Source organism: Schizosaccharomyces japonicus (genome assembly GCF_000149845.2).
Source record: "Schizosaccharomyces japonicus yFS275 unplaced genomic scaffold supercont5.3, whole genome shotgun sequence".
In the NCBI taxonomy this organism is placed as follows: domain Eukaryota; kingdom Fungi; phylum Ascomycota; class Schizosaccharomycetes; order Schizosaccharomycetales; family Schizosaccharomycetaceae; genus Schizosaccharomyces; species Schizosaccharomyces japonicus.
Window position 1 is genome coordinate 2,597,833 of NW_011627862.1, and position 27,661 is coordinate 2,625,493.

The 27,661-nt window shown below is 42.5% G+C and overlaps 10 protein-coding genes and 5 non-coding genes across 15 annotated transcripts; 8 read left to right on the forward strand and 7 right to left on the reverse strand.

Moving 5' to 3' along the window:
- Positions 1-117: 117 nt before the first annotated feature.
- SJAG_01913 (V-type ATPase V0 subunit D) lies at positions 118-1,736 on the reverse strand. The gene is made up of 5 exons (XM_002173112.2): positions 1,630-1,736; positions 1,485-1,585; positions 643-1,424; positions 463-516; positions 118-404 (listed from the first exon to the last, which is right to left on the reverse strand). The coding sequence occupies exons 1-5, from the start codon at positions 1,647-1,649 to the stop codon at positions 330-332; spliced, it is 1,032 nt and encodes a 343-aa protein (XP_002173148.1). The 5' UTR covers positions 1,650-1,736; the 3' UTR covers positions 118-329.
- Positions 1,737-1,967: 231 nt separating this feature from the next.
- SJAG_01914 (HSP chaperone complex subunit) lies at positions 1,968-3,041 on the reverse strand (the record flags this gene model as incomplete). The annotated part of the gene is made up of 1 exon (XM_002173113.1): positions 1,968-3,041. The coding sequence occupies one exon, from the start codon at positions 3,039-3,041 to the stop codon at positions 1,968-1,970; it is 1,074 nt and encodes a 357-aa protein (XP_002173149.1).
- Positions 3,042-3,407: 366 nt separating this feature from the next.
- SJAG_01915 (fungal protein) lies at positions 3,408-3,899 on the reverse strand (the record flags this gene model as incomplete). The annotated part of the gene is made up of 1 exon (XM_002173114.1): positions 3,408-3,899. The coding sequence occupies one exon, from the start codon at positions 3,897-3,899 to the stop codon at positions 3,408-3,410; it is 492 nt and encodes a 163-aa protein (XP_002173150.1).
- Positions 3,900-4,326: 427 nt separating this feature from the next.
- Positions 4,327-5,915, forward strand: SJAG_01916 (myb family protein). The gene has a single exon (XM_002173115.2). It carries the CDS (start codon positions 4,430-4,432, stop codon positions 5,684-5,686), a length of 1,257 nt encoding a protein of 418 aa, XP_002173151.1. The 5' UTR covers positions 4,327-4,429; the 3' UTR covers positions 5,687-5,915.
- SJAG_01917 (respiratory complex assembly protein) lies at positions 5,848-7,260 on the forward strand. The gene is made up of 3 exons (XM_002173116.2): positions 5,848-6,151; positions 6,223-6,436; positions 6,508-7,260. Exons 1-3 carry the CDS (start codon positions 5,998-6,000, stop codon positions 6,968-6,970), a joined length of 831 nt encoding a protein of 276 aa, XP_002173152.1. The 5' UTR covers positions 5,848-5,997; the 3' UTR covers positions 6,971-7,260.
- Positions 7,261-7,402: 142 nt separating this feature from the next.
- SJAG_01918 (choline kinase) lies at positions 7,403-9,709 on the forward strand. The gene is made up of 2 exons (XM_002173117.2): positions 7,403-7,484; positions 7,538-9,709. The coding sequence occupies exon 2, from the start codon at positions 7,677-7,679 to the stop codon at positions 9,087-9,089; it is 1,413 nt and encodes a 470-aa protein (XP_002173153.1). The 5' UTR covers positions 7,403-7,484; positions 7,538-7,676; the 3' UTR covers positions 9,090-9,709.
- On the reverse strand, positions 9,622-11,970 carry SJAG_01919 (RNA-binding protein M). The gene has a single exon (XM_002173118.2). The coding sequence runs from the start codon at positions 11,744-11,746 to the stop codon at positions 10,223-10,225; it is 1,524 nt and encodes a 507-aa protein (XP_002173154.1). The 5' UTR covers positions 11,747-11,970; the 3' UTR covers positions 9,622-10,222.
- Positions 11,971-14,927: 2,957 nt separating this feature from the next.
- SJAG_01922 (citrate synthase Cit1) lies at positions 14,928-16,403 on the forward strand (the record flags this gene model as incomplete). Its single annotated transcript, XM_002173119.2, has 1 exon — positions 14,928-16,403. The coding sequence occupies one exon, from the start codon at positions 14,928-14,930 to the stop codon at positions 16,401-16,403; it is 1,476 nt and encodes a 491-aa protein (XP_002173155.2).
- Positions 16,404-18,539: 2,136 nt separating this feature from the next.
- SJAG_16310 lies at positions 18,540-18,642 on the forward strand. The gene has a single exon. It is a non-coding gene; the product is annotated as a tRNA-Leu (tRNA).
- Positions 18,643-19,867: 1,225 nt separating this feature from the next.
- On the reverse strand, positions 19,868-19,960 carry SJAG_16311. The gene has a single exon. It is a non-coding gene; the product is annotated as a tRNA-Ser (tRNA).
- Positions 19,961-20,302: 342 nt separating this feature from the next.
- Positions 20,303-20,401, forward strand: SJAG_16312. Its single transcript has one exon. It is a non-coding gene; the product is annotated as a tRNA-Ile (tRNA).
- A 56-nt stretch (positions 20,402-20,457) lies between these two features.
- SJAG_05250 (hypothetical protein) lies at positions 20,458-21,433 on the forward strand (the record flags this gene model as incomplete). The annotated part of the gene is made up of 3 exons (XM_002173120.2): positions 20,458-20,560; positions 20,696-20,937; positions 21,109-21,433. 3 exons carry the CDS (start codon positions 20,458-20,460, stop codon positions 21,250-21,252), a joined length of 489 nt encoding a protein of 162 aa, XP_002173156.1. The 3' UTR covers positions 21,253-21,433.
- Positions 21,434-22,309: 876 nt separating this feature from the next.
- On the reverse strand, positions 22,310-23,955 carry SJAG_01923 (azole resistance protein; the record flags this gene model as incomplete). The annotated part of the gene is made up of 2 exons (XM_002173121.2): positions 22,310-22,818; positions 22,980-23,955. 2 exons carry the CDS (start codon positions 23,953-23,955, stop codon positions 22,310-22,312), a joined length of 1,485 nt encoding a protein of 494 aa, XP_002173157.2.
- Positions 23,956-25,260: 1,305 nt separating this feature from the next.
- SJAG_16313 lies at positions 25,261-25,353 on the forward strand. Its single transcript has one exon. It is a non-coding gene; the product is annotated as a tRNA-Ser (tRNA).
- A 1,241-nt stretch (positions 25,354-26,594) lies between these two features.
- Positions 26,595-26,698, reverse strand: SJAG_16314. Its single transcript has one exon. It is a non-coding gene; the product is annotated as a tRNA-Leu (tRNA).
- Between the last annotated feature and the right edge of the window lie 963 nt (positions 26,699-27,661).

The window sequence follows — 27,661 nt, forward strand, 5'->3', positions numbered from 1 at the left end:
GTTGATATTTAAGCTTATTAAAATCAATACCAATAACGACTAGCGTCAGAATGCCGCTTTTTAAGGTTTCGCTTAGATAAGATACGAAAGTGCAACAACTCGAGTTGGTTCCTATTACTAAGCAATGCAAAAGAACTGTACGTATGAACAAAATAAACTATGATAGATTAGGGAAAATAAAACCGTTTCTTCTGCTCCTTTCGTTTTGCGGTACCGGGGCTTATGTGCATTTCTCGCAGAAGCACAACTAGCACGCGTATAATTTCGTTCGAGAAAGAATGTAAAGTGGGACAAATTAAGTTCGAGTAAGGGACCCAAAAGGAAAAAGCTCAAAGAATATTAACAATGTTCATTGCCCGGTCCCGTTGATTCTGACTAATACATTCGGCGATCCAGGTAATGTTCTACAACATGTTAGACTGTGAAGGGGTGAACGGCTGAAATCCCGGAAAAGAAACTTACACGAACTTCTTGCTCCTTGAGCTTAAGAAAAGAGTAGATAATGCCGTAATGGAACTTAAACAGTTAGTAGACTGCTGGAAATAAAGCTGCAAGCATTTCTTCCTGCGTTGGAGTCAAAGTCTCAGGCGTTCAAATACATATTATGGAACAAACCGACTAAGACTCGCACTTGCGCCATACCTGTTGCAAAAAGGAGAGCTTATTCAAGTGGGCTTGCATCTCGTAAAAGTGATCGTCTAAACTTTTGTCCGAGGTTTGATCAAAAAATCCGGTGTACTCCTTCACCAAAGATACTGCACTTTCGACATCGCCGATGTTGTCTGCTTTGGACAGGATGGCAGTGCCGTAGGGGTATAAACGGCCAATGGAAGGGTACAACTTTGAACGAAGATCCTTGTTCAACTCGGTGCCGAAAGAATTGATGGTAATGGTAATAGCACGGCAGTCGGCCTCAAATTCCAAAATAGGAAGCATAGTGTCAGCGGTTGCGCCGCCAAGCTTCTTACAAAACTCGTAAAAGTCCTCCAAGTATGCCTTGTACAGGGTGTTACGAATGATCTCAATATGAAGTTCATCCAAATCGTCAGCAGAAATACAATCCTTGAAGTAAGGAGCCAACGGCGTCTCGACAAGCACTAAACTGTACAACTCTTCAACATTGGTGGCTACACACAACGTTGGGAGTGTCTCAAACCAGCCCAGAGGATGGCAGCGCTCAAGCAATTCGTGCGTGTCGTGGCCATGAGCAGTACCCGAAATCATAAGCATGACATTGTCAATCATGTAAGCGTAGCTAATGTAATCCATAAACTTGGAAAGCTTTTCATCAGCCTGGGCACGAAGATACTCATATTCATCAATGAGTTTCTCGGTTGCCTGAGCTGCAATAATAGCACTGCTCAAACGAGCCTGGTTTGCCAAAAATCCACCGTAATCAGTGGCAGAAAGCTGCAAACGAAAGTCTTTTTTACGAGTATTAGTATCTCATCGCTTTATCTGTAGCTATAAACGTCACTTCGTACCATCCAGTGTTTCACATTGAGCCAAATTGGCATAAACGTGCTGCTTTAAAAGACCAGACTTGTAACCCCGAACCAGACCTTCTAAGTAGCCGCTGTTTGTGCTATACGACTGTTAGTTTGTACGAATTGATGCTGTTAATCATACTTAAACGTTAACGCTTCCATGGTAGATGTGGATGGTGGAGGGTTGGCCCAGGTCTGATAAGTTGAGAAGACCAAGAGGTGTGTAACGAAGGGCAGCAGTTGTTAGTTAGCTTTAAAAGGAAAACTTAATGGAATGTAGTCGAATATTTGTCTTATACGGAGAGGAGAATGATTCCCGCCATTCATCATATTTTTTGTTTTTGTCAAAAAAATGCAAATGCATTTCACGACATGTATGCCAGACGTATAGTAAGCCATCCCGATGGTAATGCTTTACGATTGACTAAATGATTTAAAATGCTCCAAAAATAACAATTTTTCTTTTCTTTAAATTCTCGCTCATGCTTGAGTCTTTCGAGTAGCAAGCCATTCTGCAGTTTTGTTCTTAGGAACGACAATAAGTTGAATAATTCCATCCATGACTACCACCTTGGGATGCTGAAGGACCTTGAGAATGGGCACGCGTTTACCAACTTTGACGAGTCCGCCTGTACTTGTTTGAATAAATGCATCCACAACATTAGGACGGTACTCCGCCGATGTGTCCCACTCAGCCGGTGTCTCAAACACCGTGTTTAAGAGATCCTGGGCAGTCGAATGCTCGGATAAAGCTGGAACGAAGTCTGACTGGGATTCCAAAGGATAGAGCAAAATTGTAGGGAAAAACAACTCACTAGAAGCATCTTCTGGCACTTCTAAATGAAGTTTGGCATCTCCCATGTCGGGTGACTCCTCTGAAGCAACAACTCTAATGGAACGTTGCTTTAAAGCATTGGTTAATGCATCCCGACGGAGCGCTTCGCTCTGCTCACGTCTAGCTTTTTCTGCAAGCAATTTTTCTTGTTGTTTCTTCTTTGTTATAAGCTCTTTTTCTAGTAGCACGATAGCAGGATCGTCAGCATTTCCACTTTTGCAAACATCCAAACATTTTTCCGCCTCATCCAGACGCTTTAAGACAATTAAAGCCTTAGCTGAGCGGTAATACGCCTTCACATGTTTTGGATCACGTTTCAGTACTTGTGCACAGTCGTCGAGCACCTTTCTATAATTTCCAAAAATTAAGTTGCAGCCAGCACGGTTAGAGTAACAGGCAATTTCAATGTCTGTATGACCGCATTTTTGAGCGATAGCTTTTGTGTAGTATTCAATGGCTTCCTTGTACTGTTTCTGCTTGAAACACTCGTTTCCATGTTCTCGGAAATTTTGAGCAATTTCGTGAGGCTCTCCTTCATAGGCCATTGCTTTCAGAGCTTCGAGCTCCAGGTTCTCCTCTGCCTCATCACCGGCTTCATCTAAACTTTGCATGAAGAAGGGGATTTTGTTTAGCTCGTCAAACATCTGTTCTGATGTTTTGTCCCTAGTAGGGACATCGGTTGCTTGTGCAACAGGAGTTGCTTCTGAAGGTTCAGACATGATGCTTTTTACACGTTCAAACGGATTATCAATTGCCGCAAACGACTTTTCTAAAGACCAAGGTGAATCGTAGATGGTAGAGTCAAGGTGAAGAAAACCATGGAATGAGTCAGCAGAGAATTAAGAAAAAAAAAGAACAAACGAGATTGAAAGGGAATAAAGTAGCATGGAAAGGTTGCACAGAGGGAGTCAATTGAGAGAAATTAAATGGATTTTGATGTAGCCTAATGAAGACGACAATTTGTAACAGAAGCAAGGAATGAGGAGCAAGATAGGATGCTTCAATGGTTTTAACCTTCAGCTAGTGCAACGATGGTCAGAAAAGGTGCTTTTTTCAAAGTGCTTCCTTCCGTTACTTCTTTTCATTTACCGTTCTCTTCTGGTTTGCTTGTCCTTTTTGTGTCTTTCCGAATCCCTATCGCTCCTATGACTTCTAAGTCCACTCTCTTTGTGAACCCATTTGTCGTGATTCGGAGGGCAAGAACTATCACTTAATTGTTCTCGCCGACGACTTTTGTAAGGAACGTCTGCTGGTCGAGAAAGACGCAGAGGATCACTGTGATCCATTACAGCATTTTCTCTCTCTTTGTGGCGCTCCAATATTCGAACTCTTCTTTGCTTCAGTTTGTACTCATTATGGGAGTCAACTCGCTGCAGGATGTTGTGCAAGAAACCCTTGTCCGTGCGTGATGGGGTTCTTTTCTTGTTAAGATATGCAGCTGCTCCACGAATACGATACTCGTTTTGCTTTTCTTGTGCATTTTTTGAAATAAGTTCGGCAACAAACGAATCAAGTTTTGAACGAGAAGAAGCAGGAGAGGAGGGAGATGTGGAAGAGGTAGAAGAAAAGGAAGACATGAGATACTGAGGAGGCTGAATAGAAAGTAAAACGTCTTATAGAGTATAGCAACCGTTGACCGAAAAAACAAAAGTGATAACTAATTCGTTATATGCTGAATGATAAAAGTACACGTGCACATCAAATCAAATAGAAACTTTAACTGATTCAACGCGTTTTTTCCCACATATATGGCATTCAATGGCACAGAAATCCCACGAAAAGTTATGTTCGCTGATAAATTAAAAGAAACCCAAGTCCGAATGTAACGTATTCGGTCAACGGATCATGAAGCACGTTAAACAGCTCAAGTATGTGTTACCAGCAAAAGAAATAGAGAATTCCGTCTCGATTATGAGTAATTGGAGTTTGGATGCTGGTTAGAGTGTGCGACGCGCGAGAGCGAGAACCGGGCCAAATAAGGTTACGGCATCCCATTAAACGGAGCTTACCCCCATCCACCACCCACCTCAAAACGGTACAAAACGCATACAGTTTTGTGAATATTTCTGTACCTATAGACGTGTTTTCTTAGAACACGTAACATGCCATGGATTCTAATCTCGAAGACGGACTGTCCGGCACGTTTCCGAGAAATCCACGGCCTTTAGATTTTCTAACTGGAGCTTTGGCGGCAAATACAACAAAATTGGACGAAAATGTTGAGCTTCAGTCACGGATAGAAGCTGTGCACAGTGGTCGGACGCGGAAACCACGCGTAAAATGGTCGGAGGAGGAAACAAATAATTTATTACAAGGATGTCGCGTCCATGGAGTCGGAAACTGGAAGAAGATACTCACAGATGAACGGTTTCATTTCAGCAATCGTTCTCCTAACGATCTGAAAGATCGATTCCGCACAATTTTTCCCGAAGAGTACCGAAAACTGTATCCAAATGCTAAGACTCATACAGGCCGGCAGCAAAAAATAGCATTAACGAGTGGTTTTTCAAAAAAGACTCGCAAAGAACGGCAACAGTTTACACCAGAAGAGGATGAGCGGCTGTTGGAAGGCTTTTTTCTTCACGGACCTTGCTGGACCAGGATTCGGAAGGATGCTTCGCTTGGTCTACAGACGCGTCGTAGTACAGACCTGCGGGATCGTTTCCGTAATGCATTTCCAGAACGATATGCAGCGGCAGGCTTCAAACTGAAGAACAATCGCAAACTAAAATCCCTTCAAACTGATTCTATGCTAGTGTCTAATGGTGCCAACGGACCAAGTTCCTCTTTAACCACCAGTGCTGCTGCTGCTGCAGTAGCGGCTGTTGCAAGTACAGCAGCGGCAACAGCTGGTTCATTTCTGCCACCCGCCGCTTCAACATCGACTGCTCCTTCGGCGAGTCCATCACCGGCAGCAGCTTCAGCCAGAGAATTATCTGGCGCCACTGCTACCGCTGCTACATTGAACGATGCTGATGAACTCGACCTGGGGTGGTCATCCCAGTCGCTTCCCTCCCAACTATTCCATTCGCAGCGCGTCTCAGACACCACAAACAATCTGCTTTTGGGGTCTCAAATGAACGATCCGTTTGCGTCCGCAACCCTTGGAACGTTTCATAATTACGAACAGATGTTCCCTCCGCCTCCTTCACATGTATCTGCTCTCACAGCACCTGCGAACACGCCTGGCGCAGCCCAGTCTCGATCCACTTCCGCTTACACTCTCCTTCAGCACACCCTTCCTGCACATCCCCCAGACTCTGCTGATGCTCTCGGTCTCACCGATTCGTCTCGAAATGCTTCCCGGCAAGGCTCACATCTTCATCTGTCTTCCGACAGTTCCCCGTGGGACGACCGAGACTGAGTGGGGGTGTGTGGGACAACGACGAACCGTCCACCTGAATCCCGCATATCCCACTGTATCCCACTTGAGTTATCCTCCTCCACATATCCCACTGTATCCCACTGTATCCCACATTACCATGCCATGTCATCTCAACAGGATTACGCAAAGCAGCGGACAAGTGTATTCTGGCGTGAATTTCTAAAGTCTACGCAGCCCAATCCACCAGGCAGTTCGGTTTCTGTATTTCTTGTGTGATTAACGAATTTTTTCTTAATCATTGTACTTAACTATTCTTGTCCTCTCATTCAGCTGGTCCCCCCCTCTTTTTTATGAATCTCATTGGCGTAACGTTTGCGAGAACGGCTAGTCGTAGGACGCCGTTTGTATTTTCTTTGCCAAGAACGGGGTTTTTGTCTGTATCTACTTTTCCGCGAAGATTATTCACCCAGGACGCCGTTCGTCCGGTCGATGCGCCCTTTTTACGTATGTGCGGTAGTTTAGGGATTGTTGTTCGAGTGGAAAGAGTGTATGAGGAGAAACTTTGCTAATTCCAGGCTGTTACATTCGTCCGTATCCCCGACCATCTTTCTGGAAACATCCTATATTGGCATTAAAGACGGTATGGAGAATTCTCGTGCGGGAGAAACTCGTTTCTCTTCGTAACCGTCTTCTTTTACGCCGTTCTCTTCCTGGTTATGCGTTTGCATGGAAATCACTGCCAGCGTTGGCTGAACAACTTCACTCAGCATTGAATACAGCAATCGCAAGGTATGTCACAGGCCCCATGTGCACATGATTTCCTTAGTCCGTGTTCCGTTTGCTGACATTCAATGAAACAGGCACGATCTGGACGCCATTGATAAAGTGTGTACGGTGACAGAGGCCCGGCAACTTAAGTCGCACTTGAAAGACTCACCTGTGTTTACATGGAAGCGAGAAGCGTGGGTGCAAAAGCCCAAACTGCTCGCAACGAACATCGCGCCCGTAAATTTCAGTGGAAATGAGTTCTTCATACAATGTGTTGTCCGTTTGCACTCGCGTCAAAGCGTCCAATTTGATTCGAGTCAGCCCAAGTCGGAAGATGAGTGCGTGGAGAACATAGTACTCCAACAAAAAACATGGGTTCAGCCGAGAGAATGGAAGATTTGGGGTTTCGTACCCTCATGCGAGTCCGATTCCGTGAAAATGAAGCTTCCTGATGGCCAGGTCGCTTACATTTCTCGTGAGAAGCTCTCTGTTCTCGCCGATGCAAAAGCAAGTGCTAATGTGGATGCCACTAATGCTGGTGCCGGTGCCCAATAATCTACAATGTAAGACAAAGCAATTTAGATGGCTTCCTTAATCCCTGCATTTGCGACCGTTATTCAAGTCATTTCCTATTCACTTGGTCTAAATAACTATTCCTAGCACAGTCTAGCGCAAGCCGGCACACGCAACTACGGAATCGTGTATATATACATATATATATGTATATATATTCACACATTTTTCCATTGCATTCTTTCCTTCACTTGTGTGCTCCTAATGTCTCTTTTTTATTGTTTATTACCTAAATCCTTAATCCCATCCTGCTTTTCTTTTCTTTTTTGGAATTTCTGAGTATGCGTAACATTTCCACGTGTACACTCAATTGAGCTTATCTTTCAAGCGACAACCTTAAATGCACGTGTAAGTGGTGAGGAGACACGTGTGTTACACGTGATCACTTGAAACGAGAATGCGCTGACGCTGGCACTTACCATAAACAAACACGCTACCATTGTGTCCATACGAGATTCTGTAAAACCGTCTTTCGAGTACGGCAGCAAGAAACAACGTACGAAGACGAGTAGTAGTTAAAAGAAAAAAGTTAACACATTTGAAACGTAGAATTACTCTGTTCTTAAGTGTGCGTGTTTTTTAGTCCTGTTGGAGACATAGACTTGTTTGTTTTCCTGTGCTGTCTTTGAGGGTTTCGTTTCGTTTCATTTCATCATTTCTTCTTCTTGTGTTTTTGCCCATCGTAGTCATGCTCTCTTCCAGCAGTGATGATGAATATTTTGGCAATTTAGCTGTCTATACGCCGCCTAAAAAGTCCCGTTATGTTTTGGACAACACGGTGCCGGACTCGATGTTTCGGAACAGAGTTCTCGTGATGTTACACCGGCTTAACGTGCCCAAGTGGAAGGGAATTCCGCCCGCACATTCAAACAAATTGATTATCAAACGTTTGTCTGGTGCCCTTACGAACGCAGTATACTTCGTGGCTCCGCCTGAGAACGTGGATGCACCGAAGCTTTTGCTGCGCATTTACGGACCGAATGCGAGTTTGTTTATCGACCGTACACACGAACTTGCCAATCTACGTCGTCTTGCTCGACACAAAATCGGCCCTTACTTGCTTGGAGAGTTTGCCAACGGTCGTTTTGAACAATGGTTAGACTCCATCACACTCACAAGAGACCTGGTCCGTGATCCAGTGCTGTCCATTTTTATTGCCAGACGTCTTTGTGAAATGCACTTTGCCGTCACCTTGAGTGAGCACGAATTGCACGAGCTACCAACTGTTTGGCATAACTGGTTCAAGTGGCTTCCTCCCGCACGTGAGGCTGTGAAAAAGTTGAGAAAGCCGCTGCCTACAATGACCGTAGAAGCGTTTGCTAGTTTGGAGCGTGACTTCGCTGCTTACTACCAATGGTACCTGCAGTGGTCAAGCGACAAGAAACAATGGCCCGTACTTAAGCTCGTTTTTTGTCACAACGACTCCCAGTATGGCAACATCCTCAAACGTACGGCGAGACGTCGTGCACTTCGTTCTCCCGCTGCTGCTCATCGTGTTCTTGTGCCCGTCGACTTTGAGTATGCTGGACCGAACCCTCGAGCCTTTGACATCGCCAACCACTTTGCAGAATGGATGGCTAATTACCATCATCCTACTCACAGCTACGCCATGGATTCTGGCAGTTTCCCCACTGTTGAGCGGCGCCAAGAGTTTTATCAGGCGTATGCCGAGCAGGACGCGGTGCTCAATCATAAGCTGACGCTTTATGATGCAGCCAAGTTGTCTACTGATCTTTCTCCCGAGCTTCGTGAGAGCATTGAAACTTACATGCAGCAATGTGAAGCAGCAATGCGTGCAATAATGCCTTCTGTTCACGCAACTTGGGCTCTTTGGGGCATTTTGCAACACATTGAAGACGAGAATGATGAATGGGTTGATGTGGTTGACGGCAGTGACACAGAAGAGCATGCAGCTGCTCCAGCGTCTACTGAAAATGCTCCCAAAGAGCACGTTCCGCCCATTGGTTCGTCTGACTTCAACTACTTGGGCTATTCAGACGCAAAGCTCAACCTGTTTTACCAGTGTTGTGCTTCCTTGGGTCTTGAGTCTCGAGGCCGTGATGAATTTCCATATAACGATATTTCGAAACAAAATGAGTAGAAGAAAAGCCTTGGTCCTCTCAGCTAATTCTTTGACTTCTTTTTTTTTTCTTTCATGCACAAGCTCCTTTTCTCACTCGTTTTGTCCTCTTCATTTTTAATTCCTTCCATCCGTTTGAATGAACTAATCATTATTCGAGACAAACTGTGTGTCATTGATTTCCAGTTTCAGTGCCAACAGGAATGAACGAACCCACCTTTCCATCATTGGAGCATTACTCAGTTTGTTCCTATTTACAAGATCGTATTGTGTTTTTTTTTATATATTCCCGTTTAGGAGAAGCATTTCCTCACCAAGCTCGGCTTTCTTACGAGTGCACCAAGACTACGGGAGAAGATAAGGACTCATCAGGTAGTCTCCATACACGCGCACACGTACGCATGTACAACGTCTCGTTTAGGCTTCTCCTTCACGCAATCACTCTTTCTTCACCTTCAAGGAATCAATCATCTCATCAACCGTGGATAGCAGGATGAATGAAATAGTAATCACACAAGCACTACGCTCTATGACACTTTTTAAAATATCACGGTTTATGTGTAACTCAAATTAAATATTCAATACCATACAGAAGACATAAACGGTAGATGGATCATGAGTCCACCTCATGATTATAAACGGGGGAAATTAACACGACAGGTACGCACAGTGTTCACTTACTGTTCGCGACGAAAACAACAGCAAACAAGCTTGGGCTTAACCGCCCTCACTTTGTTGCTTGTCGTCGTCAGTGTTTTCACTGTAGTGTCGGAGATGGCGCGGTAAAGAAGCGTCGGTCCGGCAATGAGGTATGCGGACAATCGATGGGACGGGACGAGGGGAACCAAATAAAAAAATGTAGAAAAAAGAAGAAAAAGAAAGCCAGTGAGAAACTTATGCACACAGAAGACAGAAGGGAACATAAACGAAAGAAGGCGCGTCGAACCAACACTCTCCAACGCCTTGTCGGGGTCGCCCACCTTGGAAAGGTGACAACGATGAAGTGGTAACATGTTTGTGTGTGTATGTGTGTTACGTGGAGGCAAACGTGTGCGCCGCAATGCAACATAACAAAAGGTAGGTTCATGTGTTGAGCATCGCTACATCGTATACGCAGGCCGTCCTGTGTGGTCCACAGAATTAGGACCGTTCATTCAGTATGAAGGCGCCGGGGTCATTGGTAAAGCACCCTGACCATAGTAAAAGAAGTTTCCCTGCATGCACATTTCCGGTGTAACGTAAGGATACATTGGACCCATGGACATATTTATAGGGCTGCCAACTGGCATACCGTTAGGGCCGACGCCCACAATTGTCGGAGGCATGAACTGTGCGGAAGGAGGGTACATGCCGTAGCAGCAGCCCGGCATTGACATAGGACCAGGGACGCTCCGGATTTGACGGAATTGAACGCGAATGGGCTTTTGTTGGAAAACAGGCTTGTTTTCAGAAGACACAGCACTCATTGCTGCTGCCTGCGTATCAAAGCGGACGAACGCGAATGCAGACTTGCGGCCCTGGTGAATTAGCTTGCAATCCACGACATTTCCAAACTTTGAGAAATGATCAATTAAAAGCTCACGAGAGCAATGTGTCGGGTCTAACTGACCAGCAAAAATAGAAAACGGATCAATCGTAGGCGGCATGGCTGGCGCGGGTGCGAACATTGGATGTGGGCCAGCTTGAGTGGGTGAAATCATTGCACCCGCAAGTACATTTTCCATGGGAGCGGGTGCATTAGGGACGGGCATGGGTGCTGATTGCGCAGGCATGCGAGGCGAGGATGAAGAACTGGAAACGTCCCGCTGCGTCGTCGGAACATGTGAGGAAGCAGGAGCAGACCCGACATTCGAAAGGTTGCCGGTGGACTTGTTTCTGTTAACAATTGCTTGTGGTGCAGGGGACTTTGAGAGCGAATCTGGGTGACTCGCACTGCGCTGCATGGCGGCATGCTTTACGTGGCCGTTGCTGGCGCCGTTTTCACCTTGCGGTGAAGAAGCAGACGAATTCTGTGCCCACTCGACCGACCATACGGAATGACGAAGGCTACTAAACGCTGAAATCGCATCGTCCCGGTATGCAAATCGAGCGAGAAACCCGGGTCTGTCTATGGTCGCAGTAAGCTCCTCAAGCTCGCCAAACGGTTGTAGCAGCGAGCGCACATCCTGCAGCTTTGGCTGAATAGTAGGGTGCGCAATCCAAATGGTTCTGTTCATCCTCGCTTGTTCTACGCGAATATAGCGACCGTCAAGAAGTGTGTTGTGAGCTTCGGCGAGCGCGCGAGAAGCGTCTTCTTGATTTTGGAATTGCACAAACGAATAAGGGCGCTGCAGCCAATCTTTAAGGACCTTAACGTGCAACAGTGGACCCCATCGTTTAAAGTGGTTTTCCACTGCTGTGGCCAGCTCTTGTTCGCTTCGGGCAGAATTTAAGCTCGCAACAAATAAGCAAGCAATGGGTCTTCCACGCTCGCGGCCGTGTTTAGAACCGTCGTGCGCATGAGAAAAGTTCTTTCCCGACACGCTGGAGCGGCCAGAAAACGAACTCGTGGCGCCCGTCTTGGCCGCGGTAGCAAATGAAGGAAGTGTTTGGACCGCAGATTTGTCATTCGGAGGTGTATTCAACGCCGATGTAGGCGGAGACGGGGAGGGTGTCGATGCCGGTGATATAGTTTGCATGGCAAAGGCTCTTTGTTCGAAGCGGCGAGTCTCGTCCAGTAAGTGTTCGTCACGAGGAGCAGAATTCGTGTGAGTTGTATTTGGGTTGGGCCGAATTCTTGATGTAAAGCCTTTAATGCACTTGGGCGGAGAAGGGAGGAGAAGGGGGATTTATATCTTTCCCAGACAAAGACAGGATAAACAAAGGAATCAAACAGGGGTCTCGTAACCGAAGATGTCCCTAACCAACATGTCGACTAGCGGAGAAGTGTGTCGCAAGACGATGACGTAGGTAGCCGAGTCACAGCAGAAGCGAGCAATGACGAAAGCCGCAATAAACAATAAAGCGCAGCCGAGGCGCTAGGCCGCACTCTTCCGCCACAATTCGCAAAAGAGGACCAATCCGCACAGCGGTGAGGAGTGCCTAATTACCACGTGCGCTATTTGGTAGACCCCTTAGAATGAAAGAGCAGTACACTGGCCGGGACAAAGAGTAGTGTCCGAGTTCACAGAGGCGGTGTAAGAGAAAAACTCGGTGGCTTCATAGACAAACGATTGCACGCGCGTAAATACGGGAAACAGAGCTGGAGAAGACGAGCCAATTCGGTGTCAGGATGGTGCCTTCTTGGAGGAAATACCATACGTAATCTACCGATGCGGATTTCCCCTAGGTTTCGGTCGGTTTTTTCTTGATAGCGAGGGAGATGCAGAGGAGGCATGCCCACTAACATCGTAGAGGGTGGCTGTTAGCATGACATGTGCGTTTAGACCCTGTGCAGGAACTTAATCCGAAACTAAAAGTTGCGTGGACAGTGACAGCACAGACGGGAATTCGCCAGCGAAAGTGCCCGCTTCTATTCATTTCGGCCACACGAGGACGAAGAGCTCGTAGGGATCTGCATCTCCATCACCACGTTTCATGGGACTTTAGACACAATCATGCAAAATAACATCCCCCGGAGCGAGCACGTGTAGAAGGGTCAGGTGCTAGCCCAAAGTGTATTCAGCAAACCAACACTATTCGAAGTCTTCGGGGTAGCCCACGGCTGAATCGGCAGGGTGTACGAGGGATGGTGAGACAATCTGCGTAAAGCATCAAGGATCTTGCTCGTGGGAGCTATTCGGAGAAGACCTAAGTCAATTCATTCGACTGGAAGTAACCGCAAATAACCTACTACACCGACGGCTGTGTTTGCGGACACAAGTGGCTTTGCAATTCTTCCAGAGCCTCAATGGGGGCCAAAAAGTCTACCAGCGTCGCACAAGAATATCCGCTCTCATTCTCGCGCGTCGGTTAATCCTCTAGTTTCCGGCTGGTTATGTTGGGGACTAAGATTTCGCGAACCATTCAAGCGAGACACCTAACCGTCGGTCCTACACACAGCCATTCGCTTTAGGGCCAGTGGACGGAAACCTGGAGAAACGGACATTTCGACACACCGTTGTTAGTGCTTCCTATGTGGGTTAGCCTCATCAATAACGATGCTGGCCATCTCTCTTAAGGAGGATTGGATCCACGTTCCAGAAAACACTGCCTCTAGTGGTGCAATTCTCCTACAAACGTCTTCCGTGCCGGTCTCGCATGCGAAGGCCAACGCGCGCAATTCACTCGCTACCGTAGACGTGAAACGAGCATTTGAAGACCCTAAACTTCTGAAACGAGATTTCTCGGTAACAGCAGAGTAGCCGATAAAAGCAACACGTGGACCGTTTCAGACCTGGTTTATGTTTTCGGCTTCCCATGGCTGTGTGATGAGGTGTGGGGTAGAGACGAATGTAAAGTTCAAGAATACTATGTTTCCATCCTCATTGGGTATCCAAAGCTATAGTAGCAGCAATCCACTGGACTGCACGCGTGAGCCTAATCAATAGCGCTAACTAACGCGCTACAGCGATAAAACAGCTTCATGGTGTTCAGTGGTGTATGTTGTGGGAGGATGCGAAATCGTTGCAGAGTTTATATTTAACCTCTATCTAAAGCGCATTACGCTCATAGACGGACGCGAATTTGCATCTGCAGGGTCTAATAGTTTCCCCCGAGGTGACTAGACACTTATCGCTGTATATTTACAACACGGGATCAGTGCTATATAAGAACTCAAGGTTCCTCTGCTTCCCGAGCTTCGCACTTCCCCGCAATGAAGCCTCATTGCAATGTGCCTCACAGAAAAGCTTATTCAATGATGTAACATTTTCACTCTTGAACAGAAGCCGCAATTTTGGTGCGATGAACGACGCAGCGTTGTCTGCTGCTCCTCCTCCTTTCACTCATACTCTTTCACTTGCCGTCTCTGTATGCTTACGGACGGGTTGTTTGACAAAGCAAGGAGCTGGTTTACGTCATCGATATTCTTGGTGTTGTGTTTTTGGCGCACTTTGATTGGTGGTGAACAAACTGCGAGGGCTCACCTAAACTGACGTGCGTATTTCGTCATGCCCCTGACTCAAAGCATAATTCTGCTAACGACTGCGACTTGCACACGCATCACACTTGTCCTCTTCCTCTACCATTTTTACCTGTTTCAGGTGAAAAAATTTCCCTAGAACAACCTAATTCACTTGTGTGTGCTGTTTCTATTCCCTAATTCTCATTCGGTAAGTTGGTGTGGTTAATTCTCGGTACAATTGCGATCCAAGCGGTGCTGCATGGAGCAGTTTTGTGCTCACAGGAGTTTTTCTGCTATGGGTGTTGGTGAACGGGGTAGGAGTCTAAGGAGTCGTGGTGCCTTCTCGGTATTTCTGCTGCATAGATAAGCTGCTAAGCGTTCCATCAACGGCAAGTTTATCCTGGAGATAAGTCGGTGATTCGACAAGATCTCTAGTTGTTAGGCTAGCGGGACATATGCGCGGTTAGAGCCGAAGCAGGTGTCGCAATTGTCCTATTGTTTCGTTGATGGATCACGAAGATAGTGGTCAACGCCGGTATGTCAGATATCGGGTTGAGCTTTATATTGTGCCGGTGTGCCTGAGGGATGTGCTTTCACGAGCGCACGACACTCTGTACATTTAGTGTTCATTTGTGGTCTTTCTTGCAGGGCGGGAATTCATATATATATTTCCACAACGCTCCTTCCTCTATTCATCTGCACCTACTGCATTTCAACTTTTTGAACACGCACCAGCGCAACCCAGTCATTATTAACCCAATTTTTCTTCTTTTTTGCTCCAGGCTCTAACATTTTTTGTTCAAGACATTTACGACATGTTATTATTATCTTTGCCTCGTTTTATGAATGCTACAAAAGCGGCCAGCTCCCGTCGGCTCGCATCATCATTGAAGTCCCAGAGGCTGCTATTTACTCGACTTCCTCAGAAGGCAACCGCTGTCCCGCTAAAGCAGCCTACGCCTGCCTTCTACTCCACCGCACATGCCTCACCTCTGAAGGAGCGTCTGGCACAGCTCATCCCGAAGAGAAGAGAGGAGGTGAAGAAATTCCGTGCTGAGCATGGTTCAGATGTGTTGGGCGAAGTTACATTAAATCAAATTTACGGCGGTGCTCGTGGTGTTCCTGCCCTGCTATGGGAGGGCTCTGTCCTCGATCCCAATGAGGGTATTCGGTTTCGCAACTTGACCGTAAAGGAGTGTCAAGAAAAACTCCCCTCCGCTACTCATGGCAAGCAACCTTTGCCCGAATCCATGTTTTGGTTGCTTGTTACGGGTGAAGTCCCCACTGCAAATGAGGTGCAAGCTTTGTCCGCAGAGTGGGCTGCTCGTGCTCAATTGCCCAAGTTTGTCGAAGACTTGATTGACAACTGCCCCAATACGCTTCACCCCATGGCACAACTTTCCCTTGCTATCACGGCTTTGGAAAATGATTCCGTGTTCAGCAAGGCTTATCATAGTGGTGTCAGCAAGGCAGATTACTGGCAGTTTACTTATGAAGACAGCATGGACTTGATTGCCAAGATTGTCCCTATTGCTGGTCGTATTTATCGCAACCTGTACCGTGATGGTGTGGTTGCCCCCATTCAACCTGACAAGGATTATGGTTACAACTTGGCCAACGTTCTCGGCTTCTCTAACAACGAGGAGTTTGTTGAGCTGCTTCGTTTGTACCTTAGTATTCACTCGGATCACGAGGGTGGTAACGTCTCTGCTCACACTGGTCATCTTGTTGGTTCCGCTCTTTCCTCGCCCTTCCTGTCGATGGCTGCCTCGTTAAATGGTCTTGCCGGTCCCCTGCACGGTCTGGCTAACCAAGAGGTTCTTGATTTCTTGTTGAAGATGAAGGAGTCAGTTGGTGATGATTATTCTGATGAAACTTTAGAGAAATATCTTTGGAACATCCTTGACAATGGCCAAATTGTTCCAGGTTATGGTCATGCAGTCTTGAGAAAGACGGATCCTCGTTACCTTGCTCAACGTGACTTCGCCTTGGAGCACCTTCCCGAAGATCCTATGTTCAAGCTTGTAAGCCGGCTATACGAGGTTGTTCCTCGTGTGCTTACCAAGCACGGTAAGACCAAGAACCCCTTCCCCAACGTTGATTCCCACTCTGGTGTCCTGTTACAATATTATGGTCTGAAGGAGCAAACGTTTTATACTGTACTATTCGGCATCTCACGTACACTGGGTGTTATGGCTCAACTCATCTGGGATCGCGCATTGGGCTTGCCAATTGAGCGTCCCAAGTCTTTCTCAACCGAGGTTTTGAAGAAACGCATTGAAAAGGCTTAACTTGTTCTGAATGATTATTGTTTATGTTTTCTAGTGAATGACAGGTTCATGCCTTTTTAACTCTTCAGTTTGTGTGTGTATGATTACATTTTGCTCGCTGCCATTCCTAGAGGATGAGCCCTTTCAACAGTAGCAGATTACGGACAACATCTCATAACAAGGTCACGCTAGTGCAAGGGCCACTACTTCACTGTAGCACCAAGAACAAAATCAAAAATCGACATGCGCAAACCTGCAAATTTTACAACATTGAGCTACGAAAATACTAGTTTCACTAAGGAATGTAACGCACACCTAGTCAGACGGTCAACATAAAGAAGGTTGGCATCCCGGCTTAATGGTGCATCAAATCACTCTTCACTCACGGTTATACCTGGCCTCATTTATTTTCAGCCTATCGTATGTGGATTCACAGGAGAAGAAACCCACGTAACGAGTACACGAGCCCCTAACTCCCCAAACATACGTCGCGAGCGACAGTTTGGTCTCTGAATGATGAATTCCCTTTTGTTTAACAAAAAATGGGCAGTCACTAAACCTAACCTAATAAGTCGGTCTCCTGGGTACCCATTGATTACAGTTTATCGCCAGAATGGGCGTGTCGTTATAGTCAAAGGATGAGGATAACGCAGTGTCCAAAGTAATTGTAGTAGATTTTTTACTTACAATCAAATTTATTAATAAGTTTTTCGCGAATTGTTCGAAATCTAATTCTTAGTCAAACTGAAGGGTTTCTGTTGTACTTATTGTCGTTTCTTTTACAGTGTACTTTTTTAACTTAATTTCTCTGTATAACTACGCGGGAAGCAATTTGAAGATTATTGAAGTTAGTTTCCTTCGAATATATATGTTCATGCAACAAACAGATAATAATTGAGTGGGTGTTGATTTAGACTAGCGCTGTTCTAGTACTAATTTATAAACGAAGATGAAAAGCATAGTTTATGCATTCATCGGCTTGTTCAGACTGACTGATTGGCTTTGCGGTACATTTCCACTAAAACGTGTTACGTACTAATATACATTTGACAAGCGTACTATATACATTTCTTGTTATGTCTGACCATTGCCAGAGACCATTATGCAATGTAAGTTTCATTCCAGCTGTAAGTGTACTCGTTGCCATCGTCTGAAAACCCATTTTCTTGCAGTAGTTCTAAAACTCACCCTGTCTTGCTTTTTAGTGTGATTGCTAGAATTATACTTATTGCCTCAACATTTGTTATTATTAGTTTAATACTTTTATTTTTGCCAAAGTTCTACTTTCCGTTTATCTCGATTGAGGATTTCAAGGCAGCTGATTGTGCGTCTTTAATGACTACATACTTTAAACTGCAAGGAGTGTTCAATGAGAAAATTAGGCATGGTATGATATGATATGGCACAAGAAAGGGAGTTGTAGAAGGATATGTACTAGATCCTCTATTTAGATAAGTATCGATAAATTCTTCCTTAAAGCGGGTGATATAGAGTAGAAGGATTGGCAAAATGTGCTAGTGATTGAACAAGACTAAACACTGAAAGTTTTGGAACGATGTGCAGAAGTAATGAGGCGGCTACAATGCTACAGCAGCAGTCGTAGTAGATAGCACCAAGGTAATAATCTATCTTAGGAACATTGAAGGATTGCTGCAACGACTTTCACGTCATAGAGCAAACTGACTTTTGTCATCAACTCCGAGTACTTCTGAACTTTGAGAGAGAGACAATCATTCAAATGATTAGTATCTTGAACTGAAAGCTAAACATTCGCTAGCATTTATTACTATTACGAAGCAATTCCAAGTCATTGCTTTTACATTTGTACATCTTGCAAAACTATTAGATTTTGTTTCTCTGAAGTTAACAAATATAACACATATGGATTAGTAAACAAAGATACTCTCAATTAAATAGTCAATGTAAATATGCTAAGCCCTAAGATTGAAAAAACCCGTTGAACCTTACTTAAATCTTTTGACAACTACTGATTTTCAAAACCTGTTGTGCATAACATATCATTTAGGTTTTATTAATCAACCGAAGCTTATTTAGAGAGGTCTAAAGAAAGAAGTGATTCATTGTTTGAAGCCTACGAACAAGAATCCTCAATCGAACTAAACATATTCGGCCTCGCACCACAACAAAATGTCTTAAGCAGCGATGCCCGAGTGGTCTAAGGGGGCAGATTTAAGTTGGCTGAAAGGTTAATGGAACTCTGCTGTTGATAAACGCGCGAGTTCGAACCTCGCTCGCTGCATTATTGTTCGTTTTTTGTTGCTGAAACTATTTCAGCATTTGTCGGGAATAAATTGAGACCATGTGTCTTCAACTTCAGCATGAGGACTTTCCTAAGCGCGGACATAGATATTTGATTGATACTTGTAAGCACTGTGTTTACTGCTATGACTTTAACATCATGCTTGAGACGAAATAAACAGTAGTTTTTTTTACTCTCATTCCAATATCAATACGCTTTCAACTAAAGTACCTCACGGACATAATATAAGAGTTAAGGTACTTTCAAATAGGGTTCTAAGGTTGTAAAAACAATTTGTAATATATTATACTATTGAACTTGTTGGAAACCTAAATCTTCAACGAGGTATCTCGTTTGAGTAAGCTGTGACAATGACACCTACGGGCCTATTCATATAAGCAATACCAACTTGTCTTTCCTCATTGAGTTGTTAAAAGTAACAAGTGTACCAAGTTATATACGTCAAGAAAATAACATCAGAATAACTGGTCAGTACAGAAGAAAAAGAATGAGGACTAGCGAACAAATTATACTAAGCCCCAAAGCACGACAAGGAATAGTAATTTCTGTTATACTAATGGGGTTAAGCTGCATAGTCTACCGTCTTTTATGTTGAGCACATCATTCTTTACCAGATCGTTTTTCAAATTAAACATATTCTTCTTAAAAAAAAATATGTGTTAAAATTAGGCTTGTCTCTTTTCGTATGTGTCTTGATCCAAGAAGTAGAATATTCATTCATACAGACCTTTTTGTATATTGCTCGCTTAGAAGAAAACCTTAATTGATGTTTACGAAAAGGAAATCTAAAAGACAACCCAAATCATTGTATAAACTTCCTATGAGCAGTGGATATTTACCACTCATCCAAAATGACTTTTTATATTAATTTTGTTGAATTCTGATAGCTAGAATTTATATTAGCTGGTACATGCAGATACTCGCTTGTTCGTAGAGCCGAAACCTTACTCAAAAATGCGAAAATTTGGATACTAAACTGTTAAAAAAAAATTAAAAACCATGGAACCAACAACTATACGTAATTATCTGTACATTACTTGCAATCCTGAATAGTTATTTACCGTTTTACACCTTTCAATTCTTCTGATGTTGATGCAACTTGAAAATGCAAGCCGAAAGACTAAGCATTTTTTACTAAAAGTAGTCAATATAGACTGCATCTCTCTAAAACAAAAAGCAATGGGACAGACAATCCCGTGTATCTCGTCACCAGCAGGACTTGAACCTGCGAGGGCATAGCCCATTAGATACCTGAACAAGTTCAAGTCTAACTCCTTAACCGCTCGGACATAGTGACATCGCCATATCTGGGATGGATCGAGGCTGAATATATTAAGTTCGATTGAGGATTACTGTTTGTTGGCTCCGTTTAACTATTCAATAAGCTTCGGTTAATAAAACCTAAATGTTATGTTATGCGCAATATGTTCTGAAAGTTATTGCTAAAAGAAACAAGTAGCGTTCAACGGATTGTAGCCATTGAACTCTTGCATATTTATATTACCTTTTCAATGAATGCTAGCGAATGCTTAGTCATTCAATTTAAGAGACTAATCAGTTGAATGATTGTTTCATTTCCAAGTTCAAAAGTACTCGGAGTCAATCACATAAATGTCTTTGCTCCGTAATAAGTAAGAAGGTTCCCGTGGCCAAGTTGGTAAAGGCCTCATGCTTATATGGTACACCTCTTACCAGGTATGCTACGTGAAAATCGCGAGTTCGATCCTCGCCGGGAGCATAGCTTTTTGTTTTGTTTGCATAAAACGGCTGTGCTGCATCGACATATGTGGGTGCATGGTTTTGGCCTCTTCTGCTGGTGATTGGGATGAAATAAAACAAAGCAAAACAAAACAAGCCAGCACCAAGTCTAGTATCTATGATGTGTCTGCTGCTCAAAGTATGTTATGTTGCCTCGTATACGTTATTTATTTACCACTAACTATGTTAGTGAGTAGTAACCATTTAGTACAACTGAATATGAACAAGAATTAACAAGTGGAACAAGTAGAGCAATGCTATATAATAGGCTAAGAAAGGCAACTTTCAAGCTGTAATGGCTCAGATGGAGAGACAGTTCCTTCGCCACCTGGTGGGGTGGTGTGCACGGGTTCGAGTCTCGCTGTTGATCCTCTGATTCCCCTACGGACTCCGGCGGGCAGCTGCCAGCAGCCGAGGGGATTAAACACGGGGCCACCGGCAGAGGTTGGCAACAACGCACGTCAACCCCGGGTCAGAGGCAGTGCGACAGCGATGGGATTCACTCGAGCCGCCCCAGTAGGGAAGGGGGTCTCCACATCTTTTTGCTGCTGTCACCGACGTTAAACGGTGGACAGCAAAGCGAGTGTTGCAAGCAGGTACGCACGATAAAAGTGGGAAAGTGTGTGTATATGTAGTAATAGTAAGTAACAGTAATTTCTGATAAACTGTATATAAAATATAACAAAGTGTAACGTTCAGGTCATGAAACCATTGGCTTTATGTCATGTACTTTTGGAATCTTGGCGACGAAGTAGCCAAACCAACGGCAAGCTTTCGCCTGATCAAACGGATGAACGGAAGAGAAGCAATGATCACATTGTTTCTCTCTAAACTATTCTTCTATCGGCACGTTCCGCAGAGCCTGGAACTTCGGTTTTATTGGAATCTTGTAATTCCTTAACAGAAAATTACGATTAGTAGGAGATTATTAATTAGACAATTAACATAAATACTTGTTAGTTCAATTGCCAAAAATCCGCGGAACACTACAGGCTCATTTCAACAGTTAACGCATTACTTTTCTCATTGTCGCATTTTACTATTTAAGGTTCAGTTAAACGAACCTTATTAACAAACTGAGTGAGTGGTTTTAATCACTGTTTGAAGCCAATTAAGAACTAATCTCTTGAATCAAAGACAATGGGGACCTCGAACTGTAACTGGTCAAAAGGCTTGCAGGTATACTATGAACTATAAAAAATAAATAGCATTGACCAATTGATATTCGACAAGTAGTGAATTATGTTTGGAAAAACTTTCTATAACTGTCGTGACTAGATATCTGAAGAAATAAATCAATAGAATTTGTATATCGTTTAACATGTAGATAGTCTTTCTGCATTTAATATATTTAATAAAAGTTATAACTTAAGTCTTGAAACCTTTATTTGAACAACTTCCTCAATTAAAAGTTATCGTTTATTTTAGTTGTAATTGGCAACTTACGCAATTGGGAAACACGGTAAGTACATAAACCAAATTAACATGCAGTACTCATGAGCCTTTTATCGTTGAACTTGAGGATAATTTAGCTAGAAATTCAATGCACCAATCTTGATTATTCAGAGATCACAGGTTTCCGAATGCGTAAAAAGTTTTGCTTTGCGAATCTTGTGAGAGAAGGAATTTTTTAAGAGAAAGATAATGCAATTAATGTTCTTTTATCGTTTAATGGTTCATAAGTAGTAGTTGTGTTGGTTACTTGTTCAAGAAGCCTACAATTAGATAGGAAAGTTGCCATATAACTAGTATTCCACATTTAGCTTTGCTGTTTCTTCTATTTCTATACAATTACTTGTATAATTGTTTTCTTCAGACAGTTTTTTTTTTTTTTTTTGTTTATTATTATTATTGGTATATTTCTATGGCAGCATGAACGAGTTTATAATTACTTTTGCTTAGAAGCGCCATTCATTCTTACAGTTAGCAGACAAAGAAGCCCAATACCAGATATAATTGTACCAACAATCCAATTCATTCGGTATGCTTTTCCCATTTTATCCAGCAATTGACTTCTTTCATCTTGGGGGAAAGTATTAATTTGTTCATAAGACATATTCGACAGTGTATTGGCATTTTTTCCAAGCAGAGCTGCCAAAGTTTGTGAATAAACGACTTTTCCAACGATTACGCCAACGCTGCCACCTATGCTTCTAACAAACATAACAACCGAAGTAACAATCGCCATCACATGCACGGGCGTTGACGCCTGTGCTGCGAGAAGAGGGGGCAGAAACAGACATCCAGAGCCGATTGGATAGATTATACTAAGTGCAATAATCTTGCCGACGGAACTTGAGTAATTTAGATCCGTCAGTGCCCCCATACCGGCAGTCATAAATAACCACCCAATATACATAGGAATCATAAAGTTATTTGTTTTCTTAATAAACATACCTGTAAGAAAAGAGAATAAGGATACTAAAAACGCTGGAGCAATAATGTGAATGCCGGAAATATGGGGGTGTCGCCTTTAACATTCTGATAGAACTCTGGTAGGTAATAATCGAAAAGCATATAATTGTAATTATGCAAGAAGACTGTGAATAACAACGCACATTTTGACAGACTATCAAACATGAACGTTGGAAGAATCTGATTTCTAGTAGTTTTGGTCTCACAGAAAGCACACACTATAAGCAAAATAACTCCAACTATGATGTAGACAAGCACATTCACGCGAACCCAGTCGTTATTTGTCGCACCAATGGAGAGCCCAAGTAATATGAGCACACTTCCAACAATGCACGTAGTAAGCCCAATAAAATCAAATGTCACCAGAAAGTGTCGGAACGTTGTTCGATCATGAACAGGGACATTAAGAAAGAATACAAGAATTGCTATAGAGATTCCTCCGGTAGGTAAATTAATGAAAAATATCCAACGCCAAGTTGTGCCTTGACATATAATGCCTCCTAAAAGCGGGCCGATGACTGAAGCGATCCCCCATACTGAAGCGATGAATGACGTGTAAAATGACCGATTTGCAAGCGAGGTAATATCAGAAATAACAATAAAACACAGCGACGTTATTCCGCCTGCTCCGACGCCTTGAACAGCTCGACATATGACGAGCATGATCATAGAATTACTGGCACCGCAAAGTGCACTGCCTAAAAGAAAGCACAAGATGCTACTGTACAACACGACTTTTCGACCAAGCATGTCAGAAGCAACACCAAGAAGGGGAAGGACGGCAGTCAATGCGAGCGTATATGCTGAGCCAATCCAAGAATAATCGACCTTGCCTGACAAGTCGTGCACAATGGTTGGGACAGCAGTGGTAACAATGGTACTGTCTAAAGCTGACAGAAACGTAGTCAGCAATATTCCGGTCATGACGACTGGCATGTTATTTTTAGGAATTTCATTTTCTTGGCTTATACTTTCTTTAATATCGCCTGACTGGTTTTCGAGATCAAGAACTGTTGATTTGCAAACTTCTGTAGCAGAAGTGTTGTCACACAAAATTCCATGTTGTCGTTTCATAGACATGCTATTTTCCGAAGAAAACGATATAGCGGAGGCGTTCATTTTCCAGCCAAGGGCGATGGATCAGTAATTGGGTTTCAATAGATATATGTATAAAAGCAAAATAAAGGAGCAGGTGCTTCTGCTATAAAAGTTGTACACTTAAAATGAAACACGCCTTTGTGTTATACTGAAAAGAGCTTAAGATAATCGATTTTGTTAGTAACAAGAAGAATACGAATGGAAAAACCGTAAACCCTATATGTGAACTTTGGTGCTTTTACGTTGATTGACGTTACTTGACTTGCACACTGTCTTAATTGAAGTAAGAAAAATAATTGTGCACACAAGGTGATTTCTTTTCTGTCATTCTAAACAGTCTCGCATATTGATTTCTAGACGGTAAGCGAAGGTGCCGAAGCTTAGTCATATTCTCTCTTCCAATCATTTTGTAGACTCCGACCGCTAACAGTTATTTTTAAATTTTAACTCGTCGCCCGTTAAACAGAGCCGAATGTTTAATTTAGGTATCCAATTAGATTATTCATCGCCAACTTTATACTATAAAGCTGAACGCGCCGAACATGTGCGATGAAATGAGAAATACGATACGCATCTTCTAATTGTTAGGCTCGAGGAAAACTTATAAGATTTGGATTGCAAATAGAGTGAACTTTTAGTGAGAATGATTTCAGGTATACAAATAAGGAGAACAGTTTAGTTACGAAACGAAGCTGGACTTGAAGAAATTACCTTTTTCGAGTTGCTTCAAGGGCTAACCTAATTTAGATAGCTTTTTCTCGATGACTCATTCATTTAAAATAAGGAACGACTTTATACGGCATGGTATAAATTTATTTCGTTATTCTACTTAGCGTGTAAATTTGTTAACTTTATATACTGTCTGTAAACAACAAAGTTATGGATAATACACACACATCGACGTTGCCTATTTTATATATCATGTACGTTTGAAGTCTTAACCAAGTTAACTGAAAAATTTATCTTGCTCAGCTATAATGAAACCGATTAATTAGATTTGTTTTGCTTTGTCCTTACTAAAACTTCCTTCTTACAATATAAGAAATTACATTAATACAATTTTGCTGTTACTAAAGAGTGTGCTTGTACAAGACGTTTAATGCATGATCTTATCTGATATTATTAGTCGATCAAATTCTTGGTCAATAATTGGATAGTTTATTATTCATGCGAAGTTTAGTATCAACAGTTTGTGAGTGTGTTTCAGCCATTACCATTATATCATCAACTGTTGGCTTTTTGGCTTTATAAATTCCTCTGCGATTCACGTTTGGCTTTAGTAATTATTCTTATATCAATGACAGTTTTCACCGAATTTCAACGAGAGTCACTATGTCCGAGCGGTTAAGGAGTTAGACTTGAATTCGTCCAGGTATCTAATGGGCTATGCCCGCGCAGGTTCAAGTCCTGCTGGTGACGAAGCTCTTTTACTTCGCATTCTTCTATTATTTTTTGCGATGAAAAATAAGCCTTAGTTAAATTGTTTAATTTTAGTGAAAGGTTCTAACCCTCCGCGTGGGTTTATTCGTGTATCAAAATCATGGAAACAATAATTCTGCAAGGACCTTCTAGTTGATTTATGAATCCATTCAATAATAATTAATTATCATCATAGTTAATTTTTCTTTCCGTTTGAACCCAATATTAGGTTTTCGCGAGTTTGATTAAGGTTTCGGCCCTGCAAATAAGTGAACAACAAAATTCAAAACTCTGCTGTATGTATCGAAATTACGTAGACTGGTTTAACAAGCAATTAAGACTATTAATAAACTTATGCCTAAACGTTGCAATTCATTGGTGATTTGTTCATTTAGTTAGTTTATCTTTTACCGTGGTTTTCGCTAACACACATTAATAAAGCTAAGCGAACCTCAAGCAACATAATTACTTCGATTTATGATTACGTTATTAATTAGATTTGACGAGTTAACGAAGACCCGTGCAAATGTAAAAGGGATACGACATAATGAATTTGTTGACAACAACTCTCTACTCAAAGTTATAAAAATTGTTTAGTAAGATCTTCTTTAATTTACTTTACTGAGAATATTATAGTAGCTCTCAATAATTAGTACTCATTTTTTTTTATTTAGACTTTTCTATAGTATCATGGCTTATTGTTTACTGAATTTAGTAGTGAATAGTACCTGATATAGTCGCTACTTTGTTACTGCAAGCAATCCAACAAGAAAGAAGTAAATAATAACGCTTTTGCCAAATAATTCTGTTATTATAATACTATACTGGGTGAGTAACTCTAAACTTTCCCGTCGATCTATTGTCTTCAAGCCAATTCTTAGAATATTATTAATTCGTTTTTATTTGGAATGAATAATGAAACAAGCTTAAACAGTTTATTCTTAAGCACGTGGCGTTTTTGTTCTTATGCAACTGTTCTTTTTATTAGAAAATATTCATATTATTAGAATGTGATCTGATAAACTTGTACACCTTGGGCTTTCAACGCAATGCTTGAGGCCTCGAGTTATCAGTACATTGCTTACTATTGTTTGATAACACTGGCGTGTCTGTTTAAGAAAGACTAAAATGCTTTACTCGTAGTCATTTAGTTGGAAACCTAATTTAGCGAGACACGACAATTCCCTAAGCGACGAAAGAAAAAGCAAAGAAAATGAACGCAGCAACAAAAACGAGAATAATGCAGCGAGCGAGGTTCGAACTCGCGCGTTTATCAACAGCAGAGTTTCCATCGACCGTTCAGTCAACTTAAATCTGCCCCCTTAGACCACTCGGGCATCGCTGCTTCAGATGCTCGGTGTAGTTCAGGCGACATTCTACAATTGAATGCTGTGTGTCAGTAAGCCTCTGTCTTCGATACTGAGAGCTGTAATACCAACCAAAGTGACATCCCCAAACTGTGTGAAGACATTTAAGTAAGATTCAAGCCTCACTACCTACTAGTATCGACAAATCGTGTAAATTCAGATTTCGCGTGGTGCATACAGTTAGTTATTCTTGTAATTCTAAGTAATTACGGTCATTGACGATAAGGATGAGATTATACAAACACATTTGTGTCACGGCATATTAATTACATAACGTTCACTTGAAGCTGAAAAGTAGCAAATAACAAAGTACTGGTCGGACAGTCATCATTGATTTTTTATAATAATGTTATTTGATAGTAATTGAGTAGGTATACTTACTAGGTTTCTTTTCAGCTACGAATGTACTAGTTCTAATGTCATTGAGCCCTTACACTCTGGGATTTGTGTACTGCCTTTGCAAGTTTAAACTACAGGCAAGTTTCTGAACCTTCACACTTAACTTCAAGTAGATTGTGTATTTTACGTGAAGCTATATTATTAGTATTTAGTCTAGTTTTAGAAGATTGATTTCAACAACCAGTCTCGGGTAATTGACATGCAATAATCGTTGCACATTGGCTTTACTAGATTATGTTATGCAAAACTTGGAAGAAAAAGAGACGTCATGAGATACTATAAGAAGCAAGGCAAGAATTAACATATGCAAATGACGTATAAATTTGATTGTAAAGGCGAAAATGTAACATCGCAACCATTTCAGAACTCATTTCGTACATTCATAAAAAAGACGAGAAGAACGAGAAGAAAGCACCATATTATTCAGCTAAAGGAGGAATATACGAGTCATTTGTGATACTAATTAATTAGTCATGAGCCGACTGTTATTGACTTGTGTTTTATTACACTAGTATTTCGTTTTGGTACATTGATCGTTTATA